The sequence below is a fragment of the Pinus tabuliformis genome, chromosome 2_1 (assembly GCF_031772625.1).
Source record: "Pinus tabuliformis cultivar Carrire ecotype Pingquan chromosome 2_1, CPIR1, whole genome shotgun sequence".
Taxonomy (NCBI): Eukaryota; Viridiplantae; Streptophyta; class Pinopsida; order Pinales; family Pinaceae; genus Pinus; species Pinus tabuliformis.
The window spans coordinates 346922635-346943733 of record NC_142299.1 but is presented as its reverse complement, the minus strand read 5'-3'; the positions used below and the strand labels follow the sequence as shown (position 1 = coordinate 346943733).

At 39.6% G+C, this 21099-nt stretch overlaps 1 protein-coding gene across 1 annotated transcript in view; it reads left to right on the top strand.

Moving 5' to 3' along the window:
• LOC149200278 (DEAD/DEAH box helicase) overlaps positions 1-21099 on the top strand; it is a 418917-nt gene that overhangs the window by 88534 nt on the left and 309284 nt on the right. The window contains exon 3 of the mRNA XM_089402651.1: positions 13129-13374. Within this exon, the coding sequence (XP_089258777.1) occupies positions 13129-13374 (246 nt within the window). The remainder of the gene's footprint in view (positions 1-13128; positions 13375-21099) is intronic.

Here is a 21099-nt window from a genome sequence, read left to right as displayed (position 1 = left end):
GTGAATATGTACTGGAGCTTCATCGCTTCCTTCTGCACCATGTCTCGGATGAAGTGATATTTGATCTCAATGTGCTTTGACTTGATCAGATAGCCTTGCAAATAGATTCCAAAGCCACACTGTGTCTTGCCTTGCAGCACTGGCTGCGATATACTTTGCCTTTGATGTACTGAGAGCGATAGAAGTCTGCTTGCTGCTAAGCTAGGATATAATAGCTGATTCCAAGATGAAGCAACACTCTGGAGGTGCTCTTTCTATCCTCTACACTCCCTGCTCAATTTGGATTTGTATATCCCTCCAACCTCAGTTCATCATTTGAGATATATCTCAAACCATATCCAATTGTTCCACGTAGGTACATCAACACATGCTTTGTTGCAACCCAATATATCTGCCTTGGCTCGACCATATATTGACTTAGGGTGTTCATTGCAAAGTAAATATCCGACCTGGTGTTAACTAGGTACATCAAGGATCCGATCAGCTACCTGTACATCGTGGGATCCACCAAATTTGAATTTGAAGCAAAATCACTCAACTTCTTCAGATTGTTCACCATAGGTGTAGCATGGACTTGTAGTCAATCTTACCCAATCTCCTCAAAATCTGAACTATGTACTTCTCTTATCCAAGGAAGACCTCATCAGGTCTCTGCAACACCTCCAATCCCAAGAAATAATGTATCAAGCCAAGGTCCTTCATCTTAGATGTTCGAGGCCAACTTCCTTTGACATTGAAGTAGATCCCTCCGTGGTAATCTAGGCTGCTCCCTTTGTCACACAAGCTAGTCCTTTTGCAACTACTGTTTCCGTTGTCACTGAAGCATACTCTGTTTTCTAACATGGTCCCCTCATAGAAGGTATACAACTCGTAGAGACCTTCTGTCTCTGAGCATCTTGTTTGACAATCTCAACCCATAACATCCTCTTGGAAGGTTGCTCCTTCCATTATGCTTGACTGTTTGCTTCATCAAAGCTGGAAGCTCTTTTGGTCATCTGGCATAGTCCTAGATGTCCTAATAATTTGTACAATCCTCCCTCTCAAACATCAATCACTTCCTTGCTGAGTCTATGCTCGAGCCCTTAGGCCATACAAGAACTTGACGATTTGGCGACTGTAGCAAAAATCTCCTCATAGTCCACTCGCTCTTTTTGGGAGAACCCCCTTGCCACAAAACTCGCTTGTATGCTACCATGGAACCATTCTTCCTTTCCCAATCTAGGAGGCCATGGAAAAGAAAGGAAAAAATCATAACCAAGCAAAAATAAAGGACAAGAGGTTGACTAAAAAATAAAAGTAATAATAACAATCAAGGGAGAAAAAATACAATGTACTTATCTCTTGATTTGAGGATTGTAGGGAATTGTCAACTTCCTCTCTGACAAATCTGTAAGAGAGTCTCAAAAACTTGTCACATTCCTTGTCCCACAAACCAAACATCACTACTATTGGTAATAGTTTTTAAAAGAAAATTTCCTTCGACTTCTTTTGAGATGGATGCTCATCATAATCATCATCAACATTCGCTGTTGATGCACATTACTTTTCTTCCTTTTCTTCTCAGGACACTAGGAGGCATAGTGTCCAAAATCATGACAAATGAAGCACTTGACCTTTGACATATCCTTATTCCGATCTTGAACAGGAGTGGGTCTTCTACTGTATTCTTCTTATCAAACTTTCCAAAGTTCCTTCTTCCTTTTCCTTTCCTTGTGTGAGTTGCAAGAGCTTGAGTTTCTTCATCTTGCGGATTTTGCAAGTTATTCCTGGACAACAATCTGGTCTCCTCTTGGACATAATCAGTCCATAGCTTATCAAACTTGGGTAGTTTTTCTTGTGCACAAATTCCCTGAATAAATGGCTCCCATGAGGAGGGAAATCCATTGAGAGTCACTATAACAAGCTCTGTATCATCAATGGTATCTCTAATGGCTACAAGCTCATCTCTGATCTGGGAGACTCTCATAAGATACGAGACAACAAAATCTGATCTAGTCATCATGACATTATGGAGACAATTTCTCAAGGTTAACTTCCTACTAGTGTTGCTGCTCTCATACAATCCTACCAGAGCATCATATACTTCCTTGGTAGTGTTCAATGCAACAACATGAGGAATCAAGTGGTCCTTTATTGAATCTACCAAGCTTCTCGTCACCTTGGCTTCATTCTTTTTATACTTGGCTTTCTCCTCAACTCCCTTTGGCTCTGGAATGACTTTCTCCACATGACCCTGAAGCTTATTCTCTTCCAAGATACAGAGTATCCTAGTCTTCAGATATGAAGTTGATGGCACCATCTAACCTGTCTTCAACTCTGAGACTTGGTGCCATTTTGACAAGAGGTCTTAAAACCACGTTGCTGAACACTTGTCTCTTAGGCTGACTTCAATCGCTGCTCGTTCAACAAAGCTCTGAAATATCTGGGAGTTCATTGACCATATATTGACTCAGGGTGTTCATTGCAAAGTAAATATCCGACCTGTTGTTAACTAGGTACATCAAGGATCCGATCAACTACCTGTACATCGTGGGATCCACCAAATTTGAATTTGAAGCAAAATCACTTAGCTTCTTCAGATTGGTCACCATAGGTGTAGCATGGACTTGTAGTCAATGTTACCCAATCTCCTCAAAATCTGAACAATGTACTTCTCTTATCCAAGGAAGATCTCATCAGGACTTTGCCACACCTACAATCCCAAGAAATAATGTATCAAGCCAAGGTCCTTCATCTCAAAGGTCTGAGGCCAACTGCCTTTGACATTGAAGTAGATCCCTCCATGGTAATCTGGGTTGCTCCCTTTGTCACACAAGCTAGTCCTTTTGTAACTACTGCTTCCCTTGGCACTGAAGCATACTCTGTTGTCTAACATGGTCCCCTCATAGAAGGTATACAACTCGTAGAGACCTTCTGTCTCTGAGCATCCTGTTTGACAATCTCAACTGTTAACAGGTATATCTATGCTGATAGCAAATTTACTTCAATTTCCATATTAGCTTAATATCAATTCTAGATTAGCAATCACATTTAGCATGATAGTAAAATGCAGATAGAATATAAACATAAATCGCAGAAGACAAGCCAAGAGAAGAAGACACAAGATGGTGCGCTAGCCAGGGACAAACCCCAATGTGGGGAAACCCTTGATCAATTCTTCTTATATGTTCTTCAATAGGTCAGCACAGAGATAGAGAGAGAGAGAGATAGTACATTTACAACAAAAGTCAACATTTTGACTTATCTAGATAAGAACATAGATCATCTCTAAGAATATTAGATTAGTTGAAGACATGCTGCTTCAACTGATTCTCCAAGGTGACTCCACCTATCATTGTGCTGCATCTCGTCATCATGCTGCACCTATCATCACAATGCTGGACCTCATGACTGCTGCACCTAATGCTGCACTGCAGTCCCATGTGCCATGGTTGAATCATGTTGTCATACTGCATGTCTCATGGGCTTGTAGCACCATGCCCATGCTGTCCACACTTGCCATGCTGCACCATGGATGCTGCTGTCATGTTATAATTGCTGTCCCACTTTGTTGCCATGTCATATCACAGATGCTGTACAATGTCTGCTGTCCTATGTCATAGGGCTGTCCCAACATAGTTGCTATACCTTGCTGCTGTCCTATGTGACTTTGCAGCACTATGCAGCCTGCTTGTCTATGCATCTTGGCAGCACCATGTAGCCCGACTGTCTATTTACTTTGCTGCACTAGTTTGCAGCACCATGTAACCTTAGCACTGCTGGACTAGTTGCCTTGCTTGCTGAGCAGCACCATGTACCCTTGCTGCCATGTGTTGTTTCACCATGCTGCACTACTACACTGCATCACTGAATAGGGCATCACCCTACAGCCCTCATCTTCCATACAAATCAGCAAGGCAACCTTCTAAAGATTGCGGTTAAGCAAGGGAATAACCCTCCATACCTACGCTATTTCTTTAGACCTTGTTTAACTGCGGTTAAGGCCATGCTGTCTCTTCAGCTCCTTCATGCTGTCTAGGGAAGCCTTCACGCTGTCCTTCTGGTCCTTCAAATTGCGGCTAAGGTCACACTATCCCTTCAGCCCCTCTACATTGTCTAGAGCAGCCTCCATGCTGTTCCTTTGACTCCTTATATTGTGGCTATAACTCTGCTGTCCACACAGCTGTTCCTCGGCCTAATCTGCCCAGCATTATGCACTTGGAACAACCCTTACTTACCATGCTGTCACCTACAACAAACCCTCACTGCGGCCCATAAACTTGACTGCGTTAGGGCTGAATTAGATCAGTGTTTAGGGTTGGATTAGACCAGCGTTTAGGGCAGCCTTTAGGTCTGTGTTAGGACACCCTTTAGTCTGCGTCTAGGGCTGCCTTCCATCTGCGTTTAGGGCTGCCTCTTTTCTTCCAACATCTAGGGCTTCCACTCCTAGATTTCTCTTCCACTAAAACCCAAGACAAGTGGAGAGAGAAATCAAGATAGAAGTGTGTGTGATAAATGACTCTCAAGTCATCTCCTTGTATACTAAAACGTTGAGCACATGTGGGGTTTATTTGGTTGCTGGCCGACCTTGACGAATTGTCTTATAACACAAATAAATCCATAACTCCATGAATACTTACCGGAATCAGATGATCTTTAGATCAATTCTACACCTCTCAATGAGAGGGATCCAAGAAAAATATCAGCTGCTATAAATAAGATGACCCACATGGAGTTTGGCCCTAGTTGCCAATTTTAAGATCAACCCATAACATCCTCTTGGAAGGTTGCTCCTTCCATTCTGCTTGACTGTCAGCTTCATCAAAGCTGGAAGCTCTTTCGGTCATCTGGCATAGTCCTAGATGTCCTAATAATCTGTACAATCCTCCCTCTCAAACATCAGTCACTTCCTGCTGAGTCTATGCTCGAGCCCTTAGGCCATACATGAACTTGACCATCTGGCGACTGTAGCAAAAATCTCCTCATAGTCCGCTTGCTCTTTTTGGGAGAACCCCCTTGCCACAAAACTCTCTTGTATGCTACCGTGGAACCATTCTTCCTTTCCCAATCTAGGAGGCCATGGAAAAGAAAGGAAAAAATCATAACCAAGCAAAATACAAGGACAAGAGGTTGACTAAAAAATAAAAGTAATAATAATAATCAAGGGAGAAAAAATATAAAGTACTTATCTCTTGATCTGAGGATTGTAGGGAATTGTCAACTTCCTCTCTGACAAATCTGTAAGAGAGTCTCAAAAACTTGTCACATTCCTTGTCCACAAACCAAACATCACTACTATTGGTAATAGTTTCTAAAAGAAAATTTCCTTTAACTTCTTTGAGGTGGATGCTCATCATAATCATCATCAACATTGGCAGTTGGTGCACACTGCTTTCCTTCCTTTTCTTCTCAGGACACTAGGAGGCATAGTCTCCAAAATCATGACAAATAAAGCACTTGACCTTTGACATATCCTTCTTCCGATCTTGAACATCAACGGGTCTTCTATTATATTCTTCTTATCAAACTTCCAAAGTTCCTTCTTCCTTTTCCCTTTTGTGGGTTTGCAAGAGCTTGAGTTTCTTCATCTTGCGGATTTTGCAAGTTATTCTTGGACAACTATCTGGTCTCCTCTTGGACATAATCAGTCCACAAATTCACAAATTCCCTTAATAAATGGCTCCCATGAGGAGAGAAATCCATTGAGAGTCACTATAACAAGCTCTGTATCATCAATGGTATCTCTAATGGCTACAAGCTCATCTCTGATTTGAGAGACTCTCATAAGATACGAGACAACAAAATCTGATCTAGTCATCATGACATTATGGAGACAATTTCTCAAGGTTAACTTCCTACTAGTGTTGCTGCTCTCATATAATCCTACCAGAGCATCATATACTTCCTTGGCAGTCTTCAATGCAACAACATGAGGAATCAAGTGGTCCTTTATGGAATCTACCAAGATTCTCTTCGCCTTGGCTTCATTCTTCTTATACTTGGCTTTCTCCTCAGCTCCCTTTGGCTCTGGAATGACTTTCTCCACATGATCCTGAAGCTCATTCTCTTCCAAGATAAGGAGTATCCTAGTCTTCCAAGATCTAAAGTTGATGGCACCATCTAACCTGTCTTCAACTCTAAGACTTGGTGCCATTTTGACAAGAGATCTCAAAACCAAGCTGCTGAACACTTGTCTCTTAGGCTGACTTCAATGGTTGCTCTTTCAACAAAGCTCTGAAACCATGTTGAATTTTTTACAAGATGTACAGTGGAATATAATTTTCTGTCAGGTAATTATTTCCTAATGATTTTCACACAATATTCTATGCCATTGATATTATTGAGCAATTACACTTCATAAAATATTAATAGTAAATGCAATAGAAACAACAAAGATCTTAGAAAGACAACCATGCACAAAAGAGACAATATTTTTACCTTGGGAAACCCAATCTTGGGAGAAAACCCAACAACTTTTCTTTAGGAGAAATTATTCTTTAGCAAGCTTTACAAATCAACGATTTATCTAGAAATCTATGCCAATATCCACGTCAAAATACCAATCAAACTTGGTCAATCTCTAGCAAGTCAATGCTGGTCAAACCGGCGAAAATAGTCGAAAGTCAATGCTATTCAAACTGCAGTCTGCGGTCAAATCTGGCCTTGTGGTCAACTCTTGTGGTCAATTCCGCATGTGCGACCTGTAGTCAAACTTGCACTTGTGGCCTCAATCAACATCTCACATGTGCAGCCACAAGAAGCTGGTCAAATTCGTCGTCTTCTCACGTGTGGTCTCTAAGAGAGATAGAGAGAGAAGATGAAGAATGATAAATCTTGTTCTTTCTTGGTGGAGAAAATGAGAGGTCACATCATTTATATACCAGTAAAATGGGGTGAAATAACCTAGGGGACGCATACCTTTACCCTCTTGGGCCGACTTGTCATTCAAAAATCAAATTTTTATTTTAATTCTCCATAATTCTTCTAAGCCGACTTAGGCATGCAGGAAACCTCCCGATGCTACACAAAAAATCAACACTTTGTGCATAGAAAACAAAGGGACATGTAGCCTTTAATTTTTTATTTTCTCGACTCGATGCATAGCATTCCTTAGTATTTTTGGAACTATGTTTCCATATGTTTTTACTTTCTATTATCTTTTAATCTCAATTCAATATTTGTTTCAAACATGTATTGAGCACTATTCTTGAGGTATGTATTTGTCACCCATATTGATTACCTTCTTCGTTCTATCCTTAGGTTGCCTATTACCAAGAAAGCATTTTCAAATTAATATTTGTTTATAGAATGAAAAAGTAGAACAAGATCAAAACCTCTATGAATAAGAATAACATGCATCATTGGGATGCAATCAAAGTTGAGGATGAATGATGAAATTTGAGGCATGCAAACATACTCAAGTGAACTTTAAAAAATATGTCTAGAATAAATGCAACCTTAGATTATTTTTTAGGAAGTCAGTTTATTGTTTGGGTGGGTTCCTTCAAAGTGAGCGCTATAGATAGATAGAAAAATGCTACATAGCCATTCTATTTTTATAATTTGTATTTCTTTAGGTTCATTGACCGCAAAGTCTACCATTGTATTCATTCTCTTGTTCCTTAAGATGTGCTGTAGGGAGTTGTTTTTGGAGAAAATATGTCATCTATATGCAGAAAAATATGTACATGATGTAATATCCCCAATTTTGATTTTCAGCATTGGAGACGATTTTTGGAAGAGGAGGCAATTCCGGCATTGGGACACAGGAGGAAAAAGGGAAATTGCAGCTTTAGTGAAATGTGGGGCCTCTTATCACTCAAACCAGCAGGGGACCTAAAAGGGGTTCCTAAGAGGGCAATTGCTAGGTCAAGGGAAACGGTGGAGGCTTAGCCCATTGTCACCACAACTAAGTCTCCCTGCTCTTTACGGACTTTCACCGATGGGAGGAGTCCCGGTAGTGTAGGGATCACTTTGTAAAGTAGATGTCAATGGATACGTGAGAAGTGACCCTAAAAACACTTTCCCAAGGATGGAGTAAAAAATGGAACTTGCTTGCTCTTTAAGCAAGGGACTTGGTCCACCAGGGGGAAGGGGTGGTTGAGGGAGAAAGAATAGGCTTATAAAGGAGTTTCTCAATCCCTATAATCCTTGGAAACTTGGATTCCCAAATGGTCTTTGACAAATAGTCTTTATTGAGAAGTGGGGCCACACAAGGCCAAGTGGAGCCAGCGCAAGTTTGGGGATAGAATATAGCAACTAATGATGTTCCTATCCTGGATAGGTGAGGGGAAGGACCAAACAAGAATATTTACTTCAAAAGGTTGAATTGATCCTATTAGTGTCTAGCCTTGGGGATGCCTAGACAAAATCCGGTCCTAGAGATAGGGCTTGAGATTCCCAGATATTCCACTGTCAGAATGACCTCCAATTTGGAGGAGAGGGAGTGGACCCACTAGCGCAGTAGCCTAGAGGAGATCGAAATTTTTCCTTGGGCCAATTGCCGGGAAATTGATGCCCTAGGTGACCCACTAGGGCTAGACTTGGGGAAAAAGGGGAAAATGGTAAAAAGAGGGTTAAAATGATCACCATTTTTGAGGGATCAATGCCTAGTTCACTTGGGGATATGGAGTCAAGGATAATGATGAGTAACAACTTGGTTTCTTTGATCAAGGAGGCTCAAAAAGTCAACTTCGTCCAATGTTGAAGGAAAGAAAAGAAAAGTGACCTTCAAGCATTTATACTTCAAAGTAAATGATGCAAGCTTCTCGAGATAAATACATCTCTAGGTCATTTCATTCATATAACATTGGCCCATACATTAAATTAGCTAAAACATGCTCAATTCCACATTTCGATAATGCAACAACTAGCCCTAATTTTAACAGTATACAACAACAAGAATAATGGCATCAAAATTTACTTACAACGTTATATAGTATATCCAACCAGCGTTTTGCTTGCTCAATAAAGCTCCAGGACAAGAGAAATAGCCCAAATCCATAAATCAAAATTCATCCATCTCCAAAAATATCCACCAAGGAAAAATTGCGAAAATTCTCTATGATTAGAGAGTTCCTAGGTCAAGTGATGATACAAATGAATCTATCTAACATCAATATATAGCCTCCTAAGGAGTTCGAATTAGCCTATGGGCCCCTAAAGATAAAATAATGTGCAAATAATAACTCTTAATGGTGACAAGCCCACCATACTAGCTCATAATGTAAAAGCAAGCCTCACAAGGGGCCAAATAATGATGTATGCATGTCGTAGGGCCCTCTAAAGGCTCAATAACATCCTGAAGTTCCATATTGAGGAATAAATTCCTCGGAATATGATGGACAAGGGGGTGGCTCCTTGTTCTCCAAGTAGCAGACATGTGGTGCTCTCAGTGGGTTTGAGGGCACATCAATGACCCCATGGGTCTCCATATGAATTAGAGATGTCTATAGATCCTCTGTAATGGTCCAGGTGGTGGAATGAATGCTGCCATGACATCATATAAGTGCTGGGACACTTACCAAGAGTGTGGGGCTCTTGTGGGGGCCTGCTGGGCATAGTGTACCAATCATGTCACCATCGTCCCAAAAGTGGATCGCTAGTAGTCTCTGAACATCTAGGAAGATCTGTGGAGTGTTGTCTGTTGCTGTGGAGGCCCATGGCTCTCTATGCACACCCTACATGTGCCAATGTGGACCTTCGGGGGTTAGGATCCCATATAGGGAAGGCAAACCCTAATGGAAACCACCTGCAATCTTGCATAAGATCCAATGCGTCCCCTAGGCTTCCAATACAATCAATCATTAGAATAATCGGGTAAAGGAGCTTACAAACCATGGATAACAAAGTGGACATTTCATAACGGCATGCCCTTCTGTAGTGGGCTTTGGCATGTGCTAATGTCTCCAAACTCCAAAGGGGATTAGCCAAGTACCTTATTAGGTGGTTTCAACCCTTAGAGGGGATAGTATGTCCAAGGTACACCCTTCTAATGGGGGTGGCAAGTGACAAATAGGTGAGATGAAATAGGGAATAAGAGGGGAAACCTTGGGCCACGTAACAGGGCATAGGGGTAGCTAGATAAGGGGAAGCCCACACTTGGGTATATAATGTATAGGAGGGAGTAGTCGTGGTACATGAGGTGCCCCAACCTTGATTTTTCCACCCTTCTTTATATGCCTTTTGCCTTTTATGAATTTTCTTTAATTAACTGCTCGGGGCTCAAAGGACAAGAGCATGATGTGTATAATATAGCAGTGATTACCCCTTTTGAGGTAGGGCGGTTCATTGCCCTCCAAGGGTTGGGACAATCATGGGTTCCTGAATGATAGAGAAGGCTCATCTAGGGCCTATGGAACCAAGGTGATGGCCATGGATGGGGTGGAGCTCATGTGTCGGCTTTTGCCCACGTGCTAATTATTTTTGTCCTGGCCATCTTTTGCATTTTGTGGTACAATTTCCTGTTAAATGTGGCCAATTATGCTTTTTCTTCTTTTTTTAGTTGCTTCAACCTCCGGGGCATCATTCTAGGCCTGACCCAAGGTGGGGGCCAAGGGGATAGGGAGGCTAGCCCTATGTGGACCCAGAATGGGAATGTGGACTCAGGTGGGAGAAATGATGAATGGGGGTATAGTGAGTGGAAAGGGAGTAGTATGTGCGGGTAAAGGAGCCGGACCACACACCCAGGGTCGGGGTTTCCCAAGTAGTACCACCCTATAACTAAATGGCCAATAAAGGAGATCCCACAGGACTAAGATCCAAGGGTAACAACCAAAAGGGGTCAAGGGGACAGGAGCACAAACTAAGCCCACTCTTTCCGCCAAATCCCCCCACCAATCCATACTAGAAGTATCCATGCTAAGTAAATTCAATACTCAAATACTAAATGACAAGACATACCTTTAGATTCGTGAGGCCCACCTTCAAACATACAATAAGTACAAGTGGGTGAGGGACCACATGGCTGGCTGACAGAGAAATGGCACAACAAGCTAGTATGAGGCATCAAGGGGCTGTTGGCTGCCGACTGAGGCTCATCATGGAGAAAAAACTTCACATGGGGATATCACTCACAAAGTGGTGGGTAACAGGGCCCACAAGAGATAGAAATTTGGCCCAAGAAGGGAACTCACACTCTTGGAGGAGAGAGAGAGAGAGGAAGGGTTGCGAATTAGGAGAGAGAGAGAGGAGGGTGTGTGAATTAGGAGAGAGAAAGAGTGGGGCCACCAAGGGAGAAAAGGAGGCCAACAATTATAAATAAGGAGAAGAGCCCTTCATTGTATCTTTTGTCAACTTTACTTTTGAGCACAAGTTCTCTTGAGCTATTTAGGCAAGACAACCAGTGCTGTTTGGCACAAGGGATTCCCAAGCGGGAATTCCACCTCTACCTTTGGTGAACTTCGAGTGTCACCCTATGAGAGTAAGTGATAGTTTGTTCCATGTGTTTGAGGTGCTAATTTGTAGATCATTCATTAGCTTGGGTGTGTTTTTTCTTAGGGCGCAGAAAGGGAATTCATGGGTTGAGAGGAGCTAGCAGGAAGTGGAGATTGGGCCAGAGATTTTGCAGGAATTTATCCATTGGAAGGGCAAGTTTCCTCTTGGTATTTTGTAGGGCTGAGAGTGTTGTATTTTGGAGGGCCGAATTGTCTAAAATCTGGGCCTGCGCAGAGATCACTGGACATCTACTATGCAACCATAGAGAGCAGGGAAATTTCGTGGGAGTTGGGCAAGGAGAGATAAAGAGATTTGGAGGAGTGGTTGCAGGGGTTGGAGGAGATTTTCCAAGAATTGATTTGGCTTCCTACAACAGGATTCTTTCTACAGGGCGTTTTTCCAGCTAGTTGGAGCCACACACACTTCTTGGGGGTCACTGGGGCATATTGGATTCATCCCAAACCCTTTATGGGTTTTTGTGGGTTTGGTGAGAGGAGGCTAGAATTAATTTTAGAGAATTTTCTGAGTACTTCTGAGGGAAAAATTCCTAGTTCCATTCAACAACCAACAACATAAATTGTTGGAGGGTGCACTTTACCCTGGGATCATTTCCACCGCTTGGGTCTGTGAGGTATTTCTGGGTTTGGTTGGAGCCGGTGTGGAGAGCCTACATTTAATTTTGCAGAATTTTTAGAGCAGATCTGAAGGCCAAAATCTCAGTGCACCTACAACAACAGTGGTGGTAATTTTCTGGGTCAGCGCAGAGGTTTTCTTTGTGATGGAGTCATTCCAGCTCTTAGGCATCACAATTCCAACCTGGGTTCTTGCCATAGCTTGCAGTAGCAAGCCCAAGTTCCTTTGATCTCATTTATTGTACTCATATTTATCAGAATTAATACAATGAATCAGAGTTTTTGCCCATATTTTCATGTTCAAATGTGTATGGTTGTGCATTTCTGAATTTAGTAGCTGTAGCTAGTTCATTGCTTCTGTTATCTACGGTGTTTTTTCATTTGGAATATTACACATGAGCAAGTCAAAATAGTCTTCTTTAGGTCTTTGATACCGTAGAGAGTGAAAACCAAAATGGATGTAATTGTGTTGCTACAGAGTAATCTACTTGCTGGATAGAATATGAAATGAAGTAAATGCTGCAAATTGCACTTTGTTGAATCAAAATATGACACCGTTTGAAGAATTCTGATTGTTTAAACATTAACGCATTAGATTCTTTGTATTAGTAAAAAAATAGTGGAGAAGCAATTTAGGTTCATTCAAATAATTCTTTTTACAAATTTAGATATGATCTTGATAAGCACTTGTCATGTCTTTCACATATAAGAGTTTATTCGTGTTTACTGTGGTTATGATCTCTTCCTTCTAAATATAGCATATTCCTATGTTCTATAGGTTCAAATTTAGGTATTTCAATAATAGACCTTGCAATGTTTGAATATATTACTAATGAAAACCTGGCTTTGAAGTTATAAAGCTGTGATCAAAGGCGACGGACCAAACAAAGTGAAAGATAAATAGCCTTTGAATTAGTGTCCAATCCGCATTTACTACTCTACGTATAAGCTCTTTTTTTTTAATCGGATTTGCAGTTTGGCTATGTAGTATCTATTGTTTCATTTACTGTTTTGTTATGTTGGTTTGAGATGTAGATAATGTGAGGAAGTTTAATAGGTTGTTGTCTTGGTAATTTGACAGGCTTTTTTAGATGTTGAACAAGATTTGACTGAGCGAGAAACACCAATGGACAGATTAATATGTGGCGATGTGGGCTTTGGTAAAACAGAAGTTGCTTTAAGAGCTATATTCTATGTGGTTTCAGCAGGAAAGCAAGCAATGGTTCTAGCACCTACAATTGTTTTGGCAAAGCAGCATTATGAAGTCATTTGTGATCGGTATTCTGATTACCCTGATATCAAGGTGGCACTTCTAAGTAGGTTTCAGGTACAGTGGCTGAGATTGAAGAACCATTCATTATTGGAATCTTACAACAAGTTGATGGGCATCTTGGGATTTAAATTGTAGTGAAAATTTCAAAATGTTTATCAATTTGAATTGCATGTTGCCAAATGCAAAGATTTTATAATTTAAGGTTCTACTTTTCGAGAAACTATATTCATATTCTGGTGCATACCCAGGCTTTTTTAAATAATTGGAATGCCTAGTGGACAGAGATTTTCCAAAGCTATAGTCCAACAAATTTTCACCATATACGAGATATGGGGCATAATACAGATAATTAAATCATCCTGACCTTTTTTTTAAATACAGATTAGAAATAAGCTGCAGTCACTCTGAACAGCATTACTATCAAGCATTATGTGTGGGCCACAGAAAAATCCAAATTATCTTTCACAGAGGATTTCAGAAGCTTCTGCTCATGTAAACTCTATAAAAAAAACTTACAATTAATACTGTTCTACACAGCATGAAATACTAATTGAAAACATGCTTGCTGAGAGCTTCATCTTGATTGATTTTAGGGGGGTGAGATTCATGATTGGCCAAGTCAATGTCTTCAATCATTTGATGAACAGCTTCCTCTTCCTTAAAATCACCAGTGGCAGAATTCACTGACATTCTATAATTTGAGGCAGCTGAGTGGGAGCCTTTACTAAGGCCACAAACTGTATTCCTTAACATTGAGAATTCAGCTTCTAGAACTTGAATTTACCTATTTCATTGCACAAGAGTATCCACAACCACTGCATTTTGAGATATGCATTGTTATGAATCCTCAGGGACCTTAGTAGTCACTGTTACAGAAAAATCTTTCACTTCTTGAGATAAAGTCCAAAAGCTCAAATGTGGGATCCTGTGTACTCAAGAAGGGGGCCAACTGTGACCTCACCAACTATCTTTTCACTTTTGGCCAGCTCTCCTCCATCCAGCTCAAGGGGGGTTCTCCCTAGTAGATCTTAGGGATCTAATAGGCCAGTTAAGTCAAGTCAAGAGCCCCCAAAGGCTTCTACTTCAAATACCACCAATCAAATGATTGAACCATTAGGGTTTAAAATGGATAGGATTTCTAGGGGTTCTTTTGGGTAATTTCCAAGTTTGAGTTCAAAGTGAAAGGCCCCCAAGCACACACAACCAAGGAATTGCTAGTATAGTAAACCCCAACAAAACAATTTAAATGATTTACAAGGAAAAAACGGTGATGGAGGATAGAAGATTAGTGCCTTAGCTTGCCAATATATTTTTGGGGGCATATGGGGTCAAGGAACAACACAATTGGAGAGAAATGGAGTGGATTTAGGTTCAAAGACTAGAGCAAACTAACTTGTGTGCTCTAGTGGGTTGACCTAGGTGTCCTTAAATTTTGAAAGATGGGACAAGGGAGTGAGCTTAGCTTACGCCATCTCAAAAGAGCTTGATGGGAGGTTCAAAGAGGCTTGAATCAGATTTAGCTTCAGGGACTAGGGTAGACTAACTTTTGTATCTTAGAGGATTGGGCTAGCTACTTTACGATTTTCAAGGATGAATAAAGGAGGGAGCTTAACTTAGATCCTACGTCACCTAGTTCGTGTTTGTGTGCGAGTTCGATGACTTTAAAGTTCAACAAAAAATTGACAATTAAAATTTTGAAAATAAAATTCAATATTAAGTTCGATGTACTAAATTTTTTGAAAGCTATACTATATATATATTGCTAAAAATTGTCGTTACTCTTTTATATATAATGCTATGAATCATCGTAACTCTTTTCTATATATAATGTGAAGATATAAATGTATTTTCAGAATTACAAAAAATTGGCATAGATAGAACAACCTGTAATGACCAGAACTATGAAATACCTTCTGTAGATGATTCCATAAAGAAACAAGGAGGATCATTAAGGGAGAATCATGATCTCCCAAGGAGAATTCCTAAGCCTGAGATGTTGGACAATAGAAAGCATAATAGAAATTATACACAGACAACAAAGGTTAAGTAGGATATTAAGGAGAAAAAAATAGTTGTCAAAAAGTCGACTGATGATAAGAACCTTTTTTAAAGTGATGAAGATTAGGGTGCTGTCATCTCTATAGGGCAAGGCGAGAAGGTTTTCAGACATCTAGTTCAAAATTTTGATATAGATCTAAATAAGAGTAAAGTGGAGGTTCAAGATAAAATTCTTGGTGAAGGGGGTATCCAACAACTAAGGAAATTGTTGAAAGCAAATGATGCATCTGAAGCAGCAAAGTCTTTAGGTGATGGTGAGATGGAAATTATAAGAATCTCTACCAGCTAGAATGTAACCGTAGCAAATGAAAGTGTTGAACACAGATATATTGTAGGATATACAGGTAAACGTTGCATCCCATGAAAAGCATGATGGGCCTCCCAAATAGGTACAATTTAAGGTCCATATAACCATCCTTAGGCATATTTAACCTTACTTTTTGCAGTTGATAATGTCTTTTTCAATTTTATATGTTTTTAGGAGGGTTAAGAGATAATTGCCATATCTTGTGTGCCTAATGCATTAATTGTGCAGGATATTGAGGATATCTTATGCAGATCACGCATGAGTCCATCAAAAGAAGATTATGGGGCTTGCCCCCTAGTAAAGGATGAACAAGACTCAGTTGGCTCAAGGACATTTTTCACCTCCCTATAGCTGCAAGGGCACCAGATCCAACTTTTTAGGGATTTTGGAGGGAAGCAGTCCCCTCTTCAAGGAGGCTGCTGCTCAAGCACTTTTTGTATAAATAAGGGGCCTTGGTAGCCTAGTAGGGATTCAAAAACTTTGGAGAAGATAGTCAGCAATAGAGAAAGGCTTCCTTGCTTGTGATTTCAGTTTGTCATGTTTCCTGTATGATCACTCTTGTTGATTAATGAAACACACTCTTTTGTTGCCAGTTTTATTATTCTTGAAGGGGTTTGAGTCCCTTTGGGTTAGGGCCCAACCTAGGTGCTCAAGCCCCTTTCTTGTACGTTTACTTTCGACGGATTTAGCTTAGTTATATTTTTCTGAAAATATCATCTCTGAAAAAGTATTGTCTTTGCAGGGCTAATGAATAAGCTTCTCTCTGAGTTTGTTTATGTACTTTGCTCCGATAGACTCAAAAATAACTTCTTTCATACAGTAATGATCTTCATTTAAAATTCAACTCATCCTTTCTTTCGTTTTACTTCTTGCAATTAGTAATTTATCAGTCATTTATGCACTATGCTTTTATCAGTCAATCATGCATTTTGCTTTCAAATAGATGGTATTGCTTCATAGGCATAGTTAGTGTTGTTTTAATGCATTTAGTTTACTTACAACATCATGTTTTCATCCACTATTATACATTTCTACAATCTGCCAGTAAGCTGAATTCTGCTTAGATGAGCTATATGAAACTCAATATTTTCCTATACCTCACATAAACCAATCCATTGGGTGTACATGAGCTTGGAAAGGGCCTTTTTACCCTTCCACAATCTTCCTCCACCTTCTTCACCTCTTAGGCTGCATTTAGACCTCATAAAATTGCTCTCAGATGTTTTCTGTAGCAAAACAGGGCCATCCTGTAGCATATATTTCTTTCTTGTCATCTACTTTTCTAGATTTTTTTCCTGCAAAACGGAGTAGGTAGGTTTATTTTTTGTCATTTACCTTTCTGCAATTAGATTAGGTTTACCTTCAGTCATTTGCTTTTTTGTAGATAGAATAGGGATTGCTTTTTGTTGTTTCCTTTCCTGCAAGCTAGATTAGGTCTATTTGCTATTCATTTGTTTTTTGAGTATTTCCTATAGCCTAGATAGCAAAAGTGCTCTCTATGCATTTTAGGTTCTCTTCAATTGCGTCACATCAACTAAAGTAGAATATATTGCCTGCCACACATATAGTGCCGATACCCCTTAAGTTTGTACGAACCCCGAGTTGATAATTAAAGTTGAGTCCTTCAGGTGTTTCAACATTCTTGTTGTAATACTGAGGCCCATCACTTTTTGGCGCCATTGCCAGGGAGGTGTCAAAGTAGGTGGTACTGTTTTCTATTCTAAGTTTATTCATTTCCTGGAAAAAACAAAAAAGTTGCATCGACGTTTCTATCTAAAAAGAAAACACAAAAAATCTTTTATTTCATGCCTCGTAGAGTTAGGGATAATTCAACAAAATTTCTACCTAAAACCCTCACACCTACAAACAAGCAACCTTCACTTGCTGATTGTGGGCCTCCCACTATGTCTACAGGGGATATAGAGGCCTTGTTAAGTGGGAAAACAAGGATTTTTGAGGAGCCTATAGGAGGAGAAGAACCTCCATCACCCACTAAGAATATTTTGGAAATAGACGCCTTGAAGTCTTTCCTATTAGGGAGACAAATGGGGAATCTAAAATGAAAAATATCAGCCCCACTGTGCTTCCACATTTCCATGGAATGGATTCTGAGGACCCTGACACTTTCATTTTGAATTTGTTGTAGTCTGCAGGATATATGATTATACATCAAATGAGCAAAAGCTCAAATTGTTACCTTCTACCCTCAAGGGTGTAGCCTTGCGTTGGTTCATGAGTTTAGAAACAGGCAATACCACTACATGGGAACAGATGCAACAAGCATTCAACACCAAATACATGGACTATTGCAGAGCAAGAGTTACAAGGGAGGAAATCTTTAGAATGACCCTAGGGCTAGATGAATCTCTAGAAGACTATGAATAAATATTTCAGCCAAGCTATAGGAGGGCACATAACTACACTCTTGATCCAGATTAATTCAAACCTAGTCTCGCTCAGGGGGTTAGAGAAGATCTAATGGATACCCTCAATATGTTGGCCACTGGAGATATTTATCAAATCAATTATGAAGACATCAAAAAAAGGTTCAAGAACCATTCTAGAGCTGACAAAAAAGAGGTAAATCTAGCCAAGGCTTGGTAAGTCCTTCATCCTCTACTTCAACCATTAAGAATGAAATGGGAGGTATGTTAGAGGATTTTAAAATAGAAATCTCACATACTTTTTCCCTACAAATGGACACATTGCAGATTAAGAAAAAATAAGAGGAAGCAGAAAGCGCATTAGTCATATTTTTCCCTAGATGCACCAAGAGGCACCCTGGAAATGAGTGCCAATTAAATGTTAGAAATATGCTCTGTGTGTGAAGAGAACCATTCAACTGACAAATGCCCATCTTTGCCAAGTTTAAAGGTGGTGTATCAAGGAGCAGAAGGAGGCATGGAGCAACTTTTCTTTGTTAACCAGAAAAGGCCACAAGGCCGTAAACCATATCAGCAAGATATGAGCTATCCTTCTTCTTTCAATACAAGTTAAAATGCACCATTTCAATCTTGGTATCCACCTAACAAATTTGTTATTGGTACTCTTTCAATAACAATTTTTTTTTTTAAACAGTATTCAACACAATATAGGATCACATATAGTTAACACATACCACAGATCAACAAAAGAACACCATGAACTGAACCCCAAAGCCTTTCTATTATGATAAAATAATGTTCCTAGTAGAGCAACAATTCAATAACAGTGTTCAAGAATTACATCCTCCAAAGATACCAAATAGAAGCTCAATAGCTTCTTTATATAGAGAAACCCCTCAAAGTGGAAAATAACGACTAGTTGGCTTGATCCTCGTTAAAATAATTTCGACCATCAAAAATATTTTGATCATTTTTTAATCTCCACCATTGAATTTTCAATTTTGTGGAAAAATTCGAATTTTTCTTAAAACCTACTTTTAATTAATCTAAAAATTAATATTTTGGATTAATTTACTCAAAAAATTGACTTTGACTTAACCACCAAGCTCCAAGGGCTCATATTTTCTTAAAATATCCATTTTTCCCTTGGTGGGGGACCTCCAAAAATTGACTTCTGTTTGACCCACGAATTTTTGATTATTTTCCATTTGGAGAGAAACTAATTTCTTTATAATAATTTTTGACTCAAAATTAATTAATTTTCTGTCTTAGGATTTTTTATTTAACTTAGCTAGAAAAATTAATTAATTGACACTAGAGGGGATTGAATGATTTTTTTTAACCCTCAAATATTTTAACATGGTGTCTAACTATGAGTAACCATGCACTAAAATATTTTTTACATCAAATTATTACAATATCAACCCATGAAAGGGAAATACACATTTAGATTCAGACCCTCAATAATTTACCCAATTCCGCGACACAATATGATCTAGTATGAAACCAAATGTGCTTGTAATAAAATAATTTAGCCAATGTGCTAAAATTATTCCTAAACTAGTAAACACACCTTTACAATAGACTCGATATAACACTAGGACTCACCTAAGACCTTGTCAACGAATTCCACCCTAGCTTTGGGGTTTAAGCTGGAAGAAAAACTTTGCCGATTATCCGTGTTTACAAACACACATAATTTGGGGAGGTTAAAAAACTTCCTAGGATGAAATTCTTTGCCAAAATCAGAGGCTTACCTATGTGTTGTTACATAATTAGATGGTCATACTAGCATCATTTACAATACAACTTGCAAAAATTGGGTTTACAATGATATGGCTGTGCTGGCTAATCACTTTGAAAATTTTTCTTCACATCTTTGTACCCTACTTCCTTGGATTGTTGACAAAGTGTGGTCAATACGGCTCAACTTCAGTCCTCCTTTACTATTGGGCCTACAAAAGCATTAGGATCAAGCAGAGGAAAACAAGGAGTGGACATGAATTGATGAGAATGTAGGGTTCCATCCAGACGGGGCTACCACATCTGAAACAACTTGGGATGTTAGGCAAGCCAGTGAGGCAATGAATGAAAAGCAACAAGATGACTAGGTTGCTTTGAGAACGAGTAAAAATTTCAGTAGGGGTATGATGGGCCTCCCAAATAGGTACAATTTAAGGCCCATCTAACCATCCTTAGGAATATTTAACCTTTCCTTCTGCACTTGATAATGTCTTTTTCAACTTTAATATGTTCTTAGGAGGGTTAAGAGATAATTGCCATATCTTGTGTGCCTAATGCATTAATTGTGTAGGATATTGAGCATATCTTATGTAGATCACGCAGGAGTCCAACAAGAGAAGATTATGGGGCTTGCCCCTTGCTAAAGGATGAACAAGACTCGGTTGACTCAAGGACATTTATCACCTCCCCGTAGCTGCAAGGACACCAGGGAACTGAATCCAAATTTTTAGGGGTTTTGGAGGGAAGCAATCCTCTCTTCGGGGAGTCTACCCCTCAAGCAATTTTTGTATAAATAAGGGGCCTTAGTATCCCAATAGGGATTCAAAATTTTTGGAGAAGATAGTCAGCAATAGAGAAAAGCTTCCTTGCCTGTGATTTCAGTTTGTCATGTTTCATGTATGAACACTCTTGTTGATTAATGAAAAATACTCTTTTGTTGCCAATATGATTTTTCTTGAAGGGGCATGAGTGTCCTTGGGTTAGGGCCCAACCCAGGTGTTCAAGTCCCCTTTTTGTACATTTACTCAATATGCAAATAGCTTTGTTACGTTTTTCTGCAAATCTCATCTTTGAAAAAGTATTGTCTTTGTAGAGTTAATGAATAAGCTTCTTTCTAAGTTTGTTTATGTACTTTGCTCTGATAGACTTAAAAATAGATATTCTTTCATGCAGTAATGATCTTCATTTAAAATTCAAAAACTCATCTTTTTTCCCTGTTGTCGCACGGATTGACACGACAACGCTCAGATCGGGGGCTGTCACTCTGATCCCCGATCCCTCCATTTA